The following is an 18,862-nucleotide window of genomic DNA, read 5'->3' as shown; positions in this document are numbered from 1 at the left end:
CTCTTTCATTTCATCTGTAAATCTCAGTGTCTGTCCTTAACTGTCCTCAGTGGCCCCGTAGGTAAAGGGCTTGTTTGCAGTTCAAGCATGAGGACCAGAGTTTAGATTCTCAGCACCAATGTAAAAGGCCTAGTGGGTCTGGTTAGCCACCTGTAATCCCAGCATTCCTGAGGCAGACACAGGGGAGCCCTGGGTGAGCTGTCTGGGTAGATTAGCCAAATCAGCAATCTCTGGGCTCATCAAAAGACCTTGCCGCCATATATAAGATGGGGAGGGATCAAGAAAGATACTTGATGTCAACCTCTGGCCTCTACACACATGGTGCCTATATTAATGTGGTGCCTATACACATGTACACATACCCTTCTCCCGCAACACATGCACACACACACACACACACACACACACACACACACACAAATAAGAAATCGCTAATGCTTTTGTGGTAGAGCTGTTTTTAATAATAGCCTTTAGATATGAATGTATGCTTTTAACTGCTTCCCAGCCTTACTGTCTTAATACACCTTTTCAATATATAGACACACATCTATCTTTTGTTTATTAGACTGGTGGGGTTAGTTTTTGATAAGTATCTTGAAGTTCCTAGGAAGAAGACATTCAAGGCTATGACTTTAAATGTGTCTTTGAACCCTTGGTCACCCCTGAGTCGGGGGGGGGGGGGATGTTTGAGAAGACACACAGCAAACCTGGAGCCTCCTAAAGTGGCTCTGTGAGATCAAGCTTAGGCCAATGATGCAGCCAAATGCAGGCTGGGGGTGGGGGAGCTTTCTATCCATAGGAGTGGGAAGGTGCTATGTCACATGTGTGTCACGTGTTTACATATGAGGACTAAGCCTGGTGGCTGGTGCCTGCCTTGGGTGATACCTCACTGACAGTTTGACCCCTTAGGAATTGGGCTTTAGTTTGCCGAAGGCCATGGCTGTTTTCTGACTCAGAGTTTTCACAGACCAGAAGCCTCTCTTAAGTGGAATTCCATCGTCCTTCAATAATGTTTGCTGTTAAAGTGATGCTCTCAGTTTGTGCTCAACCCATAGCTCTTGGCAAACCAAAGTAGCCTTGACTGGCTTTGAAATTTACCATGGCCAGAGAGCGAAAAGGCATGTTGGGGTAGATTACCAACAAGCAATAGGCCAATGTAGTTATAGAATACGGGGAGATTAAAAAATGATGGCCTTTCTAACATAGTTAAATAAAGGCTATTTTAAGAATCAGAGCCGGCACTAGTGGTGCATGCCTTTAATCCCAGCACTTGGGAGGCAGAGGCAGGCGGATTTCTGAGTTCGAGGCCAGCCTGATCTACAGAGTGAGTTCCAGGACAGCTAGAGCTACACAGAGAAACCCTGTTTTGAAAAACCAAGGAGAAAGAAAAGAAAAAAGGAAAAAAAAAAGAATCAGAAACAGTATATAGAGGTACACATTTATTCCATTTCTCTTTTTCCTTGAGATTTATTTTTATTTATGTGAATGTGTGTGTGTGTTCCTGTGCAATTCACCACAGCACCCTTGGAGGCCAGAAGAAGATATTAGCTTTGCTGGTGCTAGAGTTACTAGCGGGTGTGAGCCCATTGATGGGAGCTGAGAATCAAACCCCCAGTGCTCTGGAAGAGTGGAATGTGCTCCTAACCATGGAGCCATCTTTCCAGCTCCTCATTCTGTCTTTTATTGTGGACTCAATTACATTCTTTTAAGAATCAGTGTCAAGCATGGGGGTGGGGGGAGGGAAATAGCATTCTCCACCTGAGAGAGATTTAGTTATTTATTTTTCATGAAACAGTTTTGGCTCCAGGTACCATAAAGAGAAAAGAGAAGGGGCCAAAAGGAGTTTATGTGAGGGGAGGTTAGGCCTGACATGGGGTGACACATGACCTCAGAGCTAGGAGCTGACCAGCCCTGTGCTGGGAGCTCTTTGAGGATAGTGGGGATTCTGAGAAAAGCAGGTCTGCAGAGGCAGGAAGACCAGCATGGCCAGTGTCTACCTGTGTCCTGTTCAGAGTTTCAGAATGGTGGGAAGCTACTCAAGGGTTTTAAGTAGGGTGTGTGTGTGTGTGTGTGTGTGTGTGTGTGTGTGTGTGTGTGAGACGGTTTTAGAGTCATGTATGAAATGGTCTCAGGTGGGGTGAGGGGAGGATTCACTGAAGCACTCAGATCTACCCGTCTGTCCACGCAGGGTAGTGCTTTCTCGAGTACTGTGCTGGTTGCAGCAGTTGGCTGCATCCACAATGTTGAACGCCGAGGTGACTGAGTTCTACAAGCTCTGTATGTGTCATTAACAAGCTCACTGCCACGGTGCTCTCACGTTGTTAGTGTGGCCGCATAGCATATGTATTTGCTTATCAGCCTACAGTCTCCATGCAGAGATCTAAAGCTTAGAGTCGTATGTCAGCATCGGGTACTTGTTCCCACAGGCTGCTGGCTTTTCCATCCCTCCTGGCACATGTGCATCTATAAGAGAATGTTTGAAGGTGAGAATAAAATTCTGGCCAAAGAAGGTGTGATCCACTTCTTGGAGCTGTATGAAGTGAAATCGCTTCCTTACTCTCCGGAACTCTCAGAGGTAATGGCTTCTCAGCTTCTTCCAATCCTTACCTTCATCAGAACATAGGAGGTAAAGGCATGCCTCTCACATGCATCAGAGCATAGGAGGTAAAGGTATGCATGCTTCTATCACATACATTAGAACATAGGAGGTTAACACATGCCTCTCACATGCATCAGAGCATAGGAGGTGAAGGTATGCATGCCTCTATCACATACATCAGAACATAGGAGGTGAAGGTATGCATGCCTCTATCACATGCATCAGAGCATAGGAGGTAAAGGTATGCATGCCTCTATCACATGCATCAGAACATAGGAGGTTAACACATGCCTCTCACATGCATCAGAACATAGGAGGTAAAGGTATGCATGCTTCCATCACATACATTAGAACATAGGAGGTTAACACATGCCTCTCACATGCATCAGAACATAGGAGGCAAACACATGCTTCTACCATATGCATCAGAACATAGGAGGTAAAAGCATGCCTCTGCAACCACGTCTCAGAACATGGCCAGTAAACAACCAGAGTGGGCAGCTGTCAGTCTCAGTGACTGCTGGAATAGGAGCTGGAGGAAAGGGAGGGAGAAAGTGGAGTCCCTTGCATGGAGGTTGGCACGGAGGCAGTGCTGTGGCGGATTGTGGTGGAGGAGCCTCAGAGATCCTGTGATACAGGCAGGGAAGTACGCCAGGTGTTGGTCAGTGAAAAAGAGATACAAAAGAAGGAAGAAGGAACGCTATACTCTTCTGAGTTAGACTCGGAGGGGTGGGCAGGCCACAGGGCAGAGCCTCTGGGAGCAGCTACATCGAGGTGAGCATGATGTATCAAGTTCTGCTTTGTGAGACCGTGTCTCATGTGTCATCTGTCCTTTAAAGCTCTCTGTGGGGTTGAGGATGGTTCTGAACTTGGTTCTTTTTGCCTCCACCTCCTGAAGTGCTGGGATTACGTGCACACCATCACACCCAGTTTATGTGGTGTTAGGGATTGATCCATAGCTTTCCACAGGCAAGGTGAATGCTCTGGCAGCTGAGCCGTGTCCCCAGGCTGTCTTCCTGTCTCCTGGAATGTAGCTTTTCTGTCTGAGTAAAGCTGGATGGTGGGCACGTTAGTCGGAGTTCTTTAGAAGGACAGAATGATAGAATGAGTAAATATTGAAAGGAAATGTATTAGATTGGCTTACAGTAGTGGTTGCTTGCTAGCTGGGGAGGTTGAGGCACGAGGTTGTATGCCTCAGAAGTCTAATCTGGCATGGAAAGCCCAGATGCTTCTTGAAGAGCCACTGAGCATGTCAGTCCATGTTGGAAGCCCAAAGAGGCTGGGTTGTGATGGAGGAAAGAATGGCAGCAGCAGCCACAGTAGCAGCTGCAGAGTAGATGAACACATAACCAAGAGATGAAGACAGGCAGGCAAACTTGGTGTCCTCTTTGTACCTGGGTGGTTGCTGAGCCACAGTGGCAGCTGCAAAGTAGATGAACACATAAACAAGAGGTCAAGACAGGCAGGCAAACTTGGTGTCCTCTTTGTACCTGGGTGGTTGCTGAAAGGTGCCGTCCACATCCAGGGAGGGACCTCTGCTTCAGAGAATCCAGTCAGAACTGTGAGCTCGTAGGTGCCATTTCTCAGCTGCTGTCTTGCAGAGTTTATGGTCTAGCAGGGAAACTCTTGGCGATGCTACCCTGGAGCTTTGTGTGGGAAAACCCTGCTAATTAAGGTGGAAGTCCACCATGACTGATATAGCCTCTGAACTTGGAGAAATATGGGAGACTCCTTTCATTAGAGGGGCTTCTCCTTTTCTGACCTTGTCTGGGGAACTTTAATCCCCTCCTCCCTCACCATCACTTGCCTCTACCCAAGGAATGTCAGGTAGCCTCAGTTAGTTTATAGGATCAATTTACTTCTCCTGGCAAAACCTGTTCAGCCAGCACGTGAGATTCCTGAAATGCTTCCCCATGCTAATGAGGCATTCCAGGTACCCTACATCCCCCAGCCACTGACCTTGTCCATCCTGGATGTTCCTACCTTCAGCTCCCCAAAATTTTATAAGCCTTCAATCACCCTAAATAAAGTTGATCTGCCTCCAGATAGCTGGTCCTGGTGTGCTCATTCACCTTATGTACTCACAGGTATCAGAATCCCCAGGTCAAGGTGGATTGTACGAGGGCGGGAAGACCCACACTACGGGTCACGGTTGTCTGTGTGTCCTTTGCCATCTTTTGCCTGAGCTGTTTGTCTCTGTCTCTGCCCATCAGCAGCCTCACATAGTGAGGAGATCATGCAAGTTAGGGTCTATGCAGCTGGGCCCTGTAGCTCCCTCCTCTTAAAGCCCATACATAGCTTGCCTTGCATTGGGATCCTCTTCACCAACCTGCTTTTTCTATCTGAACTCCATAGTACTGCACCTGAGATGCATTCTGGCCCCCGCACTTCAGGTAAGCTGGGGCCTTTTGACCAGTGTCCAGGAATATTTTAGGGAATGTTAACCACCTCACTTCTCAGCATAGTCTGTCTGTCTGTCTTCTCTTGAGGAATCTTTGTTCCCTCATCACTATCTGCACTCCCTACCTAGTTCCTCCATCAAGCTTCTCAATCCTTGACCCAACCCAGGACCCTGGAGTCTGTTACCAGGTGGCTGCATTCTATCTGTGGCCCCAGGACCCTTCTGCTCTGCTCCCCAGGCCTCCTGAATCCCTGTATAGAGCAAATGCAGGTCCTCCCCTCTCGCTGCAGCTGGAAATTTATGAGCGTTGCCTGGCTTTTCCCTTTTTTAGTTTATTACTGGCCCGCTGATGGATGCCCTCTCAGAGAGCTGCCTGTACAGCAGGTAAGTGCCATGCTATGTGTTGTTGCCGTGGGGCTCAGGATCAAGCCCAGTGCTCAGTGCTTTGCTAGGCCATCGGCATACTGTAGGCGACAGCCCCAGCCCGATGGTCATTCTCTTCCCCAGCAGCAGTGCTGTGCATCTAAGCACACACTTGGTGCTGTGAACCAAACCTCACTCACTTTCTAATTCTAGCTTTTTTTTTTTTTTTTTTTTTTTTTTTTTTTTTTTTTTTTTGGTTTTTCAAGACAGGGTTTCTCTGTGTATCCCTGGCTGTCCTGGTACTCACTCTGTAGACCAGGCTGGCCTTGAACTCGGAAATCCACCTGCCTTTGCCTCCCAAGTGCGGGGATTAAAGGCGTGTGCTACCACCGCCTGACTTATTCTAGCTTTTTGATCTTGACTTAGTTTCACAGTTTTCTAGAAGAGTTTGGGGCTGCTACTGTATAGTCAGCACATGCTAATGTCCAACAGAATTTTCTTAGTTGTCCCCTCGTGTGTGTGTGTGTGTGTGTGTGTGTGTGTGTGTAAGAGAGAGAGAGAGAGAGAGAGAGAGAGAGAGAGAGAGAGAGAGAGAGAGAGAGAGTATGTGTGAGTGTGTGTGTGTATGGCTCTGACTGCTGAAACGACTTCACCCTCCGGTATGTTTCATCTGTCCGTCTGTCCCTCCCTCTCTTCCTCCTTCCCTACCTCTTTTCTATCCCTCCATTCCTCCCTCCCTCTCTTCCTCTCTCCCTTCTACCTTCCCTTCATCCCTTGTTCTTTCCCTTTCTCCTTCATTCCTTTTCTCCCTCCCTAGTTCCCTCCCTCCTTTCCTTCCCTCTTCCCTCTTTTCCTCCTCTCTGTCCATCCCTCTCTTTCTTCCTTCCTCCCTCCCCCTCCCTCCCTTATTCCTTCCCCCTCCCTCCTTTCCTCCCTCTTCCTCCCTTCCTCCTCCTTTTTCTTCCTCCCTGGTTCCCTCCCTCTCTCCCTGGTTCCCTCCCTCCTTCTCTTCCCTCCTTCCTCTCTTCTTCCTCTGTCCCTCCCTCCCTTTCTTCCCCAATTCCTTCCCCCTTCCTCCCTCATTCCACCCCTCCCTCCCTCATTCTTCATTAAGAACCTGAGTTCACTCGGTGTGTCTGCTGTCAGCCCCGCTCCCCACAGCCCATCCTAACATTTTCCTTTCCTTATGTGACAGTGGCTGCCATGGCTCATAAAGGTCTGTTGGTTCACCACTCTCACCTTTGGAAAAGGTTAGCTGGCAGAAGTGCATTAGTTTTGTACCTTAGCTTCATTTGGAGGGTTATCTATACTCTCAAATTGTCCTTTCAGATCTCCCCTGCTTTTAGAGTTATGTTGGCTTTTTGATTGTGATCACTAAATTCACAGCTCTAAATAAATTTCACTTAGGATGCTTCTAAAAAAGAAAACCATCCCATTCCCCAGCCTTTTCTTTAAAAATGCTAGCATCCACCCAACTTACAGGAATATATTGATTCCTAGTGTCTGATGAATAAATATTGAAAACATAAAATGGATTGATGTGATAGAGTTTTGAGTTGCCAGTGAGTCATGTTGCCTGGTATTCCACATCTGTGAGGCAGCTGGGCAGTGTGGAGTCTGCACACGGCCTCTATGCTTAGGGAGAGCTGGTTTTATTACAATACCTCCTGGTTCTCTGTTGTGTTCAGTTAGCAGATAACACACAACCAAAACTACCATGGCAGAGTCTGTGTTCATGATTAAACACTACAGAGTCACCTCTAATATTGTCTTCACTGTGAATATTCTGTTATTTTAGGTCTGAAGATGGGCAGTCACTGAATTTACTTGTTGGAAATGATAAAGTGCAGTTTAAGTTGATCGTTTTGTTTTGTTTTTAATAACCCCAGACTGACGTGTGTGATAAGGGAAGGAGAGAGTCGTCATCATCAAAGGCTGTCACAGCCCTTCTAACAGTCTGGAGTCCTGCTCCTTCTATGAGAACATCCAGATGTTTCTATGTTCAAAGAATTTCCAAATATTATTAGACAATAAAATGCATATTCAGGGAGAGAAGAGCTGTCCAGTTATTTTACTCCTGAGAACCAAGATCATGTTGCATTTAAACTAATGCCCGGGGCTGGTAAAATGGCTCAGTGGGTAAGAGCACCGACTGCTCTTCCGAAGGTCCTGAGTTCAAATCCCAGCAACCACATGGTGGCTCAAAACCATCTGTAATGAGATCTGCCGCCCTCTTCTGGTGCATCTGAAGACAGCTACATTGTACTTACATATAACAATAAATTAATCTAGACTAATGCCTGAATGTGCTTATGTGAATGGATTTTAAGTTCATGCTTTTCTCCCTCTCTCTTTGTCTGCAGGTCCCCAGGGCAGCCATTGGGAAGTGACTCTCCCCTGGGATTAAAGCTGCAGAAGTTTCTAGTCACTTACACTTCCCTTCTTCCAGAAGAAACAAAAAGTATGTCAGTAGAGACTGGAATTTATGTTTTAACTTTTAGCGTGTTTTGGTACAGGTGCCAAGTGCCATGTAACAGTCACGTGTACTGTTACATGGCACTACATGGCACTGCAGTACCATGCAGGTGTCTGAGCACTGGCCTTGCAGTCTGTGTACTGTCTTCTCTGCAAGCATCGGCAAACAAGATTGAACAAAGAACTGGGTTCTAGGGAAAGTGCTGGACAGTACCCAGGGTTGTCCTTTTCAGCAGAAAGATGTAGCTATGAAGCTAAGGAGCACACATTTATATACTACCGTGTCCTAGAATCAGCATGCTTCCCTGGGTGGGGGCTCATTTTTCTTTGAGCCAAGTTTGGAAGTGGACATAAAGCACTGAGACTCTTGGTGCTGGGTGGCAGAGGGCTTATTCCTCTTGGAGTTGTGTTGTCATACTGGCCTTTGTGACTTGCTGACCTTAGGTATAGATTTTTTTTCTCATCTATTTACTCTACAAATTTCTTGACAAGATGACCAGTGATGTCATCTATGCAAATGAGGCATGGTCTGCAGTATCGTGTCGTTAAAGTGGATCATCTCAATGACTCTTTGTAAAACAGTTTCTGGAGAGGGCAGTGGAATTGCCAGCTTCAGGCACCTGGGTTCCAGCCTCCTGGGTCTGCATATTGGCAACATGACTGGCATGCCCAGCAGAGCCTTCCCTGGGGGCCACCTGTCTGGTTTTGGTGGCAGGGGCCAGGAAGTGTGCATGATCAGTATGAAGGAGAGCTTGGCATGAGACAGGGTTTATTTGGTCTGATTAGTGCAGCCAGAAGAGAGCAGAGTGCTTACCCACAGTTTCCTGTGGCTCCTCTACTCACCACTTCCTAGAGAATACCATGTCTAGTTTTATGCTGTTGCTTTGGAAGATACAAAACAGCTTATGTTTCAAGAAGCCTCTGGAATCTTTTCTTCCCCAAGATGGTTTCACTAAGTAGCTCCAGCTGGCCTGGAACTCCTCTATAGACCAGGTTGTCCTGGAACTCCTCTATAGATGAGGCTGGCCTGGAACTCAGAGACCCGCTTGCCTCTGCCTCCTCCTGAAAGCTGGGACCAAAGGTGTGCTTCAGCATGCCTGGCTGCTTCTACGATTTCTTAATGAGAAAAAACAGTGCAATGAACAGATGCCAGAGGAGCCAGAGAAAGCACCGACCCCTGTGGCTCAGGAAAGGACATTAGCCATGGAGTGAGACCCAAGAGAGCCATGAAGTGGCCTTCCAGTATGCCCAGGAGCTAGGGGTGCCCTGGCAGGGATTCTGGCCCTGTCTTGAGAAGCTCAGAAAAGTGGTCCCCAGAAGCCAAAGCTTTGCCTTTAACTGGGTGTGGTTGTTCATGCCTGTGATCCCAGTACAGGGGAGTTTGAGGCAGAAAAATTGCTATGAATGCAACCTAACTGGACTACTTAGAGGAACCCTTTCTCAAAAAACAAACTTAAGAAACACCTCTTTGTCTCCAGTTAAAAAGAGAAACCCACAATTTCCTGGTTATCAGATTCTCCACGGCACAGTGGAATCTATCGTACTGAATAGGAATGAAATTGCAATAAATTTTAAAATAGCGCTATTGAAATTTAATTTACACCCCTCTAGTCTCCCTCAGATCATTGGTGTTTGTTATATGTAAACTTGTATAACTAACTCACTGTCTGTTTCCAAAATGCTTCCCTCACCTCCAGAGGGGACCCCATGCCCAGAGTTGGTCCTCACATGCCAGCTTCTCACAGCCTCTGCTGCACATCTGTTTCTCAGCCTGTGCGCCTATCTCACTCAGGGAATGTCTGTCTCTGCTCCAAGTCTGTCTCTCTGGTGCATGTCTGTTTCTCTCTGCTGTACGTATTCCATGGGTTTCATGCAGGGAACTGAGCACTTCTGTCTCAGGCCTGGCCTCTTCATCGAGCGGGTTTGTGCAGTAGGAGCTTCGTTTCTGTGGCTGAGTCAAACTCTATCCTCACCCCATGGTGGACTGTTTCCAGTTTTTTTGTTTTTGTTTGTTTGTTTTTTTTTAATCCATCCTTCTCTCATCCACGGCTCAGCAGTTGTCTGTGTTCTCTTTTCATGATGGTGATCGGTGCTGCTGTGAATGTAAGTGGTTTTGCAGGAATCTGTGTTGGGTTCTTCTAGTCACACAGCTAGAAGTAGATTTTCAGGGTCACATTCCCTCTGCACGCTGACTGCGCCCTTCCACATCTCCACCGGCAGCTTGAGGAGTCCACTTTACCCACTCTCCCAACATGTCAATATTCTTTCGTTTTTAGCCATCCTAGTGAGTCTGAGGTGTTGTCTCACTGAGGTTTGTTTATGTGTCCTTATCGACCAAGGAAGCCGAGGACTTTTCTGTGTGCTCACGACGGCGGTGATAACGTTTTCAAACTGTTTCTTCCAGGTCATTTCCTGTTAAAGTTCATTCAGAGGATGGCAGACAGACACTGGTGTGCAGTGCCGGTTTTGTTCCTGTCCAGAGCTTTGGCAAGCATACCCAGCTGTAAGGCCCTGGGAGGAGAAGGGCTTCTCGCCCTCAGGTAATTTACTCATTTGTTTGCTATGTAGTGTGCGTGAGAAAAACTGATGTTTTATTCATTTAATTGAATGTATTTGTTTGATGAATTTCTAATTTATATATATTCCATAACATATGGACTTAGGTTTTGACCACTCAAGGTTGGGTTTTTTGTTTTTTTTTTTTAATTTAAGGACAAATATCAAATCATGATATATTGATTAGAAAGTATTTAAATATACATAAAATTCTTACCTTAAAAACATTTTAAAGTAAGTACTTTACTTTATGCCCTTTTGTTTGGTTGGTTTGTTTGATTTCCTTCCTTCCTCTCTTCCTTTCTTTCTCCCTTTCTTTCTTCCTTCCTTTCTTGCTTTCTTTCTTTCTTTTTTTCTTTCTTTCTTTCTCTCTCTCTCTCTCTCTCTCTCTCTCTCTCTCTCTCTCTTTTTTCCTTTGAGACATAGTCTCACTGTGTAGCCCAGGTTGGCTTTTGATTCACACAAATCCTCCAGTCTCATTTTCCCATGTGCTGAGATTACAGGCATGAGGTACCATGTCCAGTCTATCCTTATTTTTAAAAGAAAGTTCATATTAGAATTGAACGGTGTCTAGGTGTGGTAGTTCACACTTGTAATCCAGTACTTAAAAAAATGATGGAGGGGAAACACAAGCCTGGGGCCAGTTTGGGCTAGAAGTTAGGATTGGTCTGGATCACATAGTGAGATTTTGTCTCAAATTAAAAAGAAAAACAAAAATTGTGTTCTGTGTGAGACTATGGTGGGCAACTGGCTCTGCAGCTCTTCTGGTGCTAGCCACTCCTGGTGGTGGCCATTCCTGGTGCTGGCCACTCCTAGTGAGGTCACTACTGGTGACAGCCACTCTTGGTGCTGACCACTCCTGGTGATGGTCACTCCTGGTGACAGCCATTCTTGGTGCTGACCACTCCTGATGATGGCCATTCCTGGTGATGGTCATTTTGTATGTAGTAAGCTGTAGGCTGTGTAAGTCAGTGATAGTGAGTGACCAGACTTCTCCCGGTACCTACTGGTGTCCTTGTTTTGAACCAGGGATGTTCTCCAGTGCACCATGATCACACACCAGGTCCTCCTGAGGGGAGCAGCTCAGTGTTATCTTCTTCAGACAGCCATGCATCTGGTGGATGTGGTGAGTGTGCCTGTCCATACATGTGTCTGTGCACATGAGTCCAGCCTGTGGTGGTGCTGTCAAATGGCCTCCTGACAGGGTTGGCCCTTAGTGTCCAGATGGAACTTGGACTTGGAGATGATTGACACCACCCCAGGTGACCGAAGTGATGTAGTGTGTGGGTTGTGTTGGTACTTGTGCCATGGTTGTGTTGTGTTGAACAGTGGCTTGCTGTCTGGGACTTGGGAATGCCAGCATTTGTGAGGCCCAGGCTGATGCAGAACCAGGTCCCAGGACAAACCTGGCCCTGAGGCCCTCATCTACTTTCCTGGAGCCTTTCACAAACATTCTCAAAGCCTGGTAGAGGGACCAAGATGTCCTTTGACACACTAGGTAAGGAGCTCATAGACATAGAGCCCATAAGGTTTAGAGCTAGGGTCAGCACATGGCTGCATAGACAGAGCAGTGAGCATGGGGTGTCTTTACAGGTTATGTGGCCCTTGTTTAACTTTGGGATGCTTTGTTGTCATCTAGAGCAGCCTCATCACATCACACAGTACAAATAGATACACATGCCATATTGCAAATGGACTTCACTTAACCCCAGGGCTGTGTGTGCCAGTTGTCGACCAGGCCTGGTGCAGAGTCTTACTTCAGAATCTGTGACTTTGGATTAAGAAACTCAGCTTTTCTTCAGTTGGAGGTTCTTTTTGTTGCTTCAAAAGAATAATTTTTTAATTAGTAGTAATTAATTTTTGTTGACAGTATTTTTTAAAGAAACTCTCATTTTTCCCCTCAAAGATAATAGCCAATTTTAAAGAAAATGTGTATTTAAAAAATGTTACCCACTCTCTAGCAGAAGGATTGTCCTGAGTTTGATACGAACTGGGGATAGATTATTCAGTCCAGGCTAGTCAAGACTACAGAGTGAGATTGTGGTTCAAACACTCCCCACCCCCACCAAAATAAAGTAAAAATATACTTATGTGTACATTAAAAAAAAGATTGACTTTTGATATAATAATAGCTTGCTACTGAGTAGTCACATTAATTTTTTAGACATGTGTCTGTGTAGAACATGCAATGTGTGTGTGTGTGTGTGTGTGTGTGTGTGTATAGGCAGATGGTTTCTGCTGCCCTTCACTTACTGAGGCAGTGTCTCTTGCTAATTCTAATCTGAACTCTGGTCCTCACACCAGAGCGCAGCACTGAGCTGTCTTCCCAGCTCCTGTACTTCTTTTGAAACAATGTAACTTCTTGTATCTTAACTAAAGACATCCTACTTTAGTTGACTTGCTGTTTCCACAGAACTGGGATGTGACTCCAGAAGTTTAAACTGAGCTTTTTCTGCCTAGGAGAAAGTGTCTCTTTCTGACATCTCAGCTTTTCTCATGTCTCTGAGACAAGAGGAGTCCTTGGGACGTGGGACTGTGCTCTGGACAGAGGTGAGCGGCAAATCAGGGTTTGAAAGCTGTAGAAAAGCTGCCTTTCCCATAGAGCCATCACTAACCACTGTGAAATGCAACAGGTGCTTTAAAAGTTATATTCTTCAGTACCACTTGGCACTTCAATGAATGGCGGCTCTATGAGATTGTATCTAGCTGTGATTTAAATTCAGTTTATATGGAAGTCAGAAGACTGGCTCAGGGAAATTAGAAATGCTTTGTTCTGTTGCATTTTAAGAATAAAATAACCCCGCCATGGTTTTCCTGTGTAGCTCTGTGACTGGCTACGTGTCAATGAAAGATACTTTAAGCAGTCCTCCATTGGTGGCTCTGATGGATGCGAGGCATCGTTAAACGCTTACGTGAAGAACCTAGTTCAAGAGTTCGTGAAGTCTCCTGGCTGGGAAAGTAAGTCTGAACTCTTTAGGGAATGCGTTCTAAAGTAATGTTCAGATTGATGTGTGGGCATAAGCCGTTGTGCTGTGTGAGTCTGAACTTCAGCCACGTGAGCAGAGCCGCTCTCTCCTGGCCCTGTGGGTTGGGAGACTTGGGGATGTGTGGTTCGAGAGGCTGCTCAATTACCCAAGCGGGAAGAGGACCCACAGGGCAGTTGTGTGGGGGTCTCTAGGATGGAAACTCTGCTGAGTGCAAATAATTCAAATAGGTTTATTTTCATGTGTTAGCAGCACTGAGTTTATTGTGAACTGATGAACGTGTTTATCTGATTGCTATGTGTGTGCTCGTGTGCATGTATATGTTTGCATATATGTGTGTGTGTGTGTGTGTGTGTGTGTGTGTGTGTGTGTGTGTGTGTGCAGAGGCTGGCTAGGATTGGCTGGCTAGAGTGGCCTGAGGCAGGCTCTGATTGGCTAGTCTAGCTGGCAGGTTTATCCTGGAGATATGCAGTTGTTCTGATCTCCTGTCTGCCTCTGAGCACTGAGATTGCAGGTGGACCCCCCACCTCTGCCAGCTTTTACACAGCTGTTGGGAAGCTGAACTCCAAACTCCTCATCCTTTCACAGCTGGGACTTAACCCCCCGAGCCATCTCTCCAGCTTCTTCCACCCCCAACCCTTTTAGAAGGGTTATTTATATCACTCACTTGTAAAGACCTTTCTTCTCCTTTCCTTTATTCTTTTACTTTTTATGTGGTTCTGAGATTTAAAGGCCTGTCCTTGGGCAAGCTTGGGAGATGCTCTACCACTGAGTCCCGCTCCTGGCAGAGACTAGGCAAAGATCCTTTGCAAGAAACATGTCAGCCTGCTGAAGGGAAGAATTCATAGAGACTCCTTCATCAGGGTCCCTTTTACATTTCTAATGCTTTCCTCTTCATTAAGGACATTAGCAATAATTTTGAGGGGGGAAGGGAATGTGCCTTTGAATCTGATGCACCTGAGACTCTGCCTTGGTCTCAGATCAGCACATTTGATCTGATTTTCTGATGCAGGAGTAGGTCTTAACCGACAGGTAATTGTCTTTGTAGAGTGTGTCAGCATCCTTTCCTTAGTATACCTCTGTGCTGTTGCTTCAGAGCTTCTTGGGATAGGCCTGCAGCAAAAGTTAACCCCCATTGCTGCTACAAAATCAGGTACAGTGGCTCCCGTGGGTCCTGCCCAAGGTCAGGTGTCTTCTGGAAGTCTCGGCCTAGCTGGGCTTATTCTGCCTGCTTCCAGACAGTTTTCATTTGGAACTCTCCCTCCTCATGTGCATATATCCCCAGAGGATCCCAGTTACCGCTAGGACAAAAGCAAAACCCCCTGAATGTTCTGCCAAGTGGCTGGGTCAGTTACCTCATTTTCTGCCTTTCTCTCTCTCCTGTATGTGCATCTTCTGTTGACTGGTGCTATCCCTGTCCTACCTGGACCATCCACATATTCTTGTATGTGGAAGGTTCTTGTCTCCCTTCACCCGGGTCTTCTCAGCTGTCCCCCTCAGCTCTGTTGCCCCCAGTTCAGGGCACTTCTCCCGTGTGTACTCCAGTGTGGCCCTCAGTGTAGCTGCACTTCTGGTATTCTTTCTTGGCTGAAGAAGGCTTTCTGTGGTCCGGAGAACCCTGTGACTGTAGCGTCCAAGCAGGCTTGCTGCATGAAGCAGGGACAAGGATTTGACTTTACTGTCTTTAAACATGGGACATGATGTTTCTCTACTTACGTAACATGGATCAGGAATAATCATGGAGCTGTTTTTGTCTCAATGCATCAGCCCTGAAGGAGTTAATGCTTTTTTTTAAAAACTTGAAAAATTAAAAATTGTGTGTGTGTGTGTGTGTGTGTGTGCGCCAGAGGTCAGAAGACAGCTTCTGGGAGTAAGCTCCCTTTCCCCCCCCACTGTGTAGGTCCTAGGGATCAAAGTAGGCCATCAGGCTTGACTGCAAGCACCTTTACCCGCTGAACTGTTTCCCAGGCCCTGAGAACGCGTCTTAAGCCTACCTTTTGTTGTCTTACAGAAGAAAGAAGCTTCATGCCAGACTGGCTGGAAGCCAGGCTGACGGCTCTCATGGTCCTGCTGGCTGTGGACATGGAAGGAGAGAAGACCAAGTTCAGGTCAGGGTTTCTTCAGTGCTGGGAGTGGGGAGGGCGTGTGGGAGAGAAAAGGCTAGTTAGGTGTATCAGGGGCATTTAGACTTTTCAGTGATTGGTGGAGTCACTGACAGAGGCCAGAACCAGGACACTGGCCACACACTAAAGAAATGTTTAATTTACCAGCCGATTAATAGGAGTAAGGGCCAGTCAGTGCTTGCAGGTTGGTAAACTGAATGCCAGATTTACAATTTAATGTTAAATTAGATAATATATGATGCTTACTGTTTTATACTGGCACCAGGAAAATAGATGGTAACATCCCAGTGTAAACTGTAAAGTTGCCCCGATGGCATCAAAAGTGGCAATTAGGATGGACTAGCCTCTGGGTATAGGGCAGAAGTGCCAGGGTTAGGCGGGACTTTGGCATGGTGCACCACAACCTTGACACGCTACATCCCTGCTAGACAGTTGTAGTGCCAAAGGCGTCCTTCACAACAGTTTTACAAGTTTAGGGTTTTTCTTTTCGTATTTTTTAAAACAGTTATTGTTACACGTCTTTTACTAGTTTACACTTTTTTAAATTTATTCACCCACAGTCATACATGAACATGGATTTGGGTTGTTTTCGTTCCATTTCCTTCTCTTCTTCCCTCTTTCTTATTTTGCTTTGCTGTAAAACCATCGATCAGGACCTCAGCAGTTTGACCTAAAGCATGGGCTCAGGCTTTGTGTCCCACACTGTGAGGGTTGCAAGGCCCTGACAGGTCCTGGGCATATGTGTCATCCATGAAGTCAGCTGTATGACCCCTGAGCTGACGTGCTCCACAGTTGCTAGGTGGGGAGCTGCCATGCTTTTGAGATGGCCCATGTGGGTGTTCTTTTACCACCTAGGGAAAAGCAGAGGACTCAGAACGTGTTGAGGATCTTCTTAGACCCCTTGCTGGATGCCCTAGGGAAGCTCGGCACCAATGCCTACATGCCCTTGCTGAGGACTGACCGGTGCCTCCAGCTGCTGGTGAGGTTGCTGCATTCTTGTGTGCCAAGAGGTTCCTGTGCCCAGGATGGTGAGAACCAGTGGGCTCTGCAGTAGCTTGCTGGGGGGGAGGGGTTGCTGCTGTTCAGAATGAGAGGACTTAAGTTTAACCAACTTTGTGCTTTTGTGCATGGTTTTGTTTTGTTTTTTGTTTTTTGTTTTTAGTTGTTTTTGTTTTGTTTTTTCGAGACAGGGTTTTTCTGTATAGCCCAGGAACTCACTCCGTAGACCAGGCTGGCCTTGAACTCAGAAATCAGCCTGCCTCTGTCTCCCAAGTGCTGGGATTAAAGGTGTGCCCCACCACTGCCTGGCTTGTACATGTTTTTTTTTTTAAAGGCTCCAGTTCATTCTGCCGGAACCCCTGGCTTCCATTTAGGGGAGATTCGCCTTTGCCTGTGTACTCTCTTGGTACAGTGGCTGAGAACATGGGCTCAGAAACATGGTGCTTTCTTCTTCTTCTTTTTTTTTTTTTTTCGAAACAGGGTTTCTCTGTGTATCCCTGGCTGTCCTAGAACTCTGTAGACGAGGCTGGCCTCGAGCTCAGAAATCCATCTGCCTCTGCCTCCCAAGTGCTAGGATTAAAGGCATGTGCCACCACCACTGGGCAACATAGTACTTTGTAAAAACTGAGCAAATAGGGACCCTCATAAAAATACCAAGGAGCAAGGAATGTCCATTAAGCCTAAAGACAGCTTCAGAAGGGTTTACTAAGCAAACATCAGTCCCCAGGAGATGCCCTAATTGTGGGGAGTAATGCCTGGTTCCAGGAAACATCCCCGGGAGGGTGGATTCCCCCCCCTCCTATGTGCAATAGATATCTCCCCCTCACCTGGGACACAGAGGTCAATGGAAACAAAAGACAATGGGCTCCACCAATGAGAGATAACCAACTCATGCTGTAAACCTATGTACTGAAAGGTATGAAAAGTGTGTGTGCTTTTGTTCCTGGTCGTCCCCTTTGCTCTGAAAGCAGGATGAACCAAGTATACTGGCAATAATAAACCTCATGTAATTTACAGCGATCTCCCTCCTGTTTCTTCTTGAGTGGGGGACCCACGCCGGAATCTAACACTTTCTTCTTTGGGGCTCCACAGAAATGGTGTCTGTGAGAAGCCTGTGTGTCTTTTCCACATAACGTCCACATTCCAGTGTGTGCTGACACCACAGCCCGCCCAGCCTCCTCATGCTGGGCCTGTTGTATGGAGTTCTGGACTCTAGTGATTCCCTTTCTCTCTAACAGTTGTACAAGAGTTTCTGGTATGTTTTGTACCCCAAATCCCACCTCTATCATGTGAATAAAGCACTTTTTCCCCACAGATGAGGTATCCACTGCCCTCCAGGCCTCCATCATGTCTGCTGCGGAGAGCGTGTCTCAGTTTGTGCTCAGGAGACTCACCATGAACGAGCTGCAGGACGTGAGTAACTTCAGGCTTCAGGAGCTTCCCCTGCAGCCCGTCACAGCCGTTGCTTTCCCTTTTCCACACTCACCAGATCAGTCAGAAAAGGGTCGTTTCTTTGGCATGACCGTTTCTCCCGAAGCCACTCTGGGAAGCAGAGCTACCATAGACTTTCAAATAGCCGTGTCACGTGGTAAAACGCCCAGGAGCAGCAGCTTAAGGGAGGAAGGTTTATTTTGGCTCACAGTTTGATAAACATGGATCTGTCAGGGCAGGAAGAGATGAAGACAGGAGTGGGTTACAGTGAGGACAGTGGGAGGGTGAAGCAACTGGCTACATCCTGTGGTACACCGGAAGCAATTGGATTCCAACCCTAAGGCCTGCCCCCTAGCAATCTACTTCCCCCAGTCAGGTGGCAACTCCCAAGGTCTCACATCTTCCCAAACAGCGCCACCTGGGGACAAGTGTTAAAACACATGAGCCACCTCATGAGCCTCCCAAGGTGTTCCACACTCAAACCACTGCGCCTAGTTTCCTTTCCATCTGTATTAGTGACTATGACCTGGGCAGGGGATGTGGCCCTCCGAGCCTCAGTTTCCCCAGATGATATGTCTGTCCCCTTACTGTGTTTAGAAAGTTTGACTATCATTGAGGCCCTTGGCACATTTGTGTGTGACTGGGACTTGGACCCAGATATTCTGAATGTTAGACTAAGGGTTGGACCAGGAACTTGTGCGCGCGCGCGCGCGCGCATACACACACACACACACACACACACACACACACACACACACACACAAGCACAGTTAAAGTTTTGCTCATTGGTTGAAGCACTCTTGCTGTTTCTGAAGGGCCAGGCTGGAAGAACTGGAGAAACTGGGTATCCCCACAAGACCTGTTCAAGCTTGGGCCAGTCAAGATCTGCTATTGAGTCAGGAAGGGCTCTCATGATCCTGCCCTTTCCTGG

At 46.8% G+C, this 18,862-nt stretch overlaps 1 protein-coding gene and 1 long non-coding RNA gene across 4 annotated transcripts in view; one reads left to right on the top strand and one right to left on the bottom strand.

Moving 5' to 3' along the window:
• Positions 1–18,862, top strand: part of Tarbp1 (TAR (HIV-1) RNA binding protein 1) — a 53,447-nt gene that overhangs the window by 7,200 nt on the left and 27,385 nt on the right. For both annotated transcript variants that reach the window (XM_031341838.1, XM_031341839.1), the window contains exons 4-13: positions 2,427–2,575; positions 5,332–5,384; positions 7,727–7,824; positions 10,243–10,378; positions 11,424–11,520; positions 12,855–12,944; positions 13,217–13,352; positions 15,390–15,486; positions 16,357–16,529; positions 17,816–17,913. In XM_031341838.1, coding sequence (XP_031197698.1) covers positions 2,427–2,575; positions 5,332–5,384; positions 7,727–7,824; positions 10,243–10,378; positions 11,424–11,520; positions 12,855–12,944; positions 13,217–13,352; positions 15,390–15,486; positions 16,357–16,529; positions 17,816–17,913 — 1,127 coding nt within the window. The remainder of the gene's footprint in view (positions 1–2,426; positions 2,576–5,331; positions 5,385–7,726; positions 7,825–10,242; positions 10,379–11,423; positions 11,521–12,854; positions 12,945–13,216; positions 13,353–15,389; positions 15,487–16,356; positions 16,530–17,815; positions 17,914–18,862) is intronic.
• Positions 1,760–18,657, bottom strand: LOC116070430. Of its 2 annotated transcripts, XR_004110386.1 has the most exons (4): positions 18,520–18,657; positions 17,895–18,158; positions 15,373–15,452; positions 1,760–4,021 (listed from the first exon to the last, which is right to left on the bottom strand). It is a non-coding gene; the product is annotated as an uncharacterized LOC116070430 (long non-coding RNA). The 2 variants fall into 2 exon arrangements; XR_004110385.1 differs by lacking the exon at positions 18,520–18,657 and having other exon boundaries at positions 17,895–18,204.

This window comes from Mastomys coucha, unplaced genomic scaffold (genome assembly GCF_008632895.1).
Source record: "Mastomys coucha isolate ucsf_1 unplaced genomic scaffold, UCSF_Mcou_1 pScaffold22, whole genome shotgun sequence".
Taxonomy (NCBI): Eukaryota; Metazoa; Chordata; class Mammalia; order Rodentia; family Muridae; genus Mastomys; species Mastomys coucha.
Note: the sequence above shows the minus strand (reverse complement) of the source record. Positions and strands in the feature narration are given on the sequence as shown.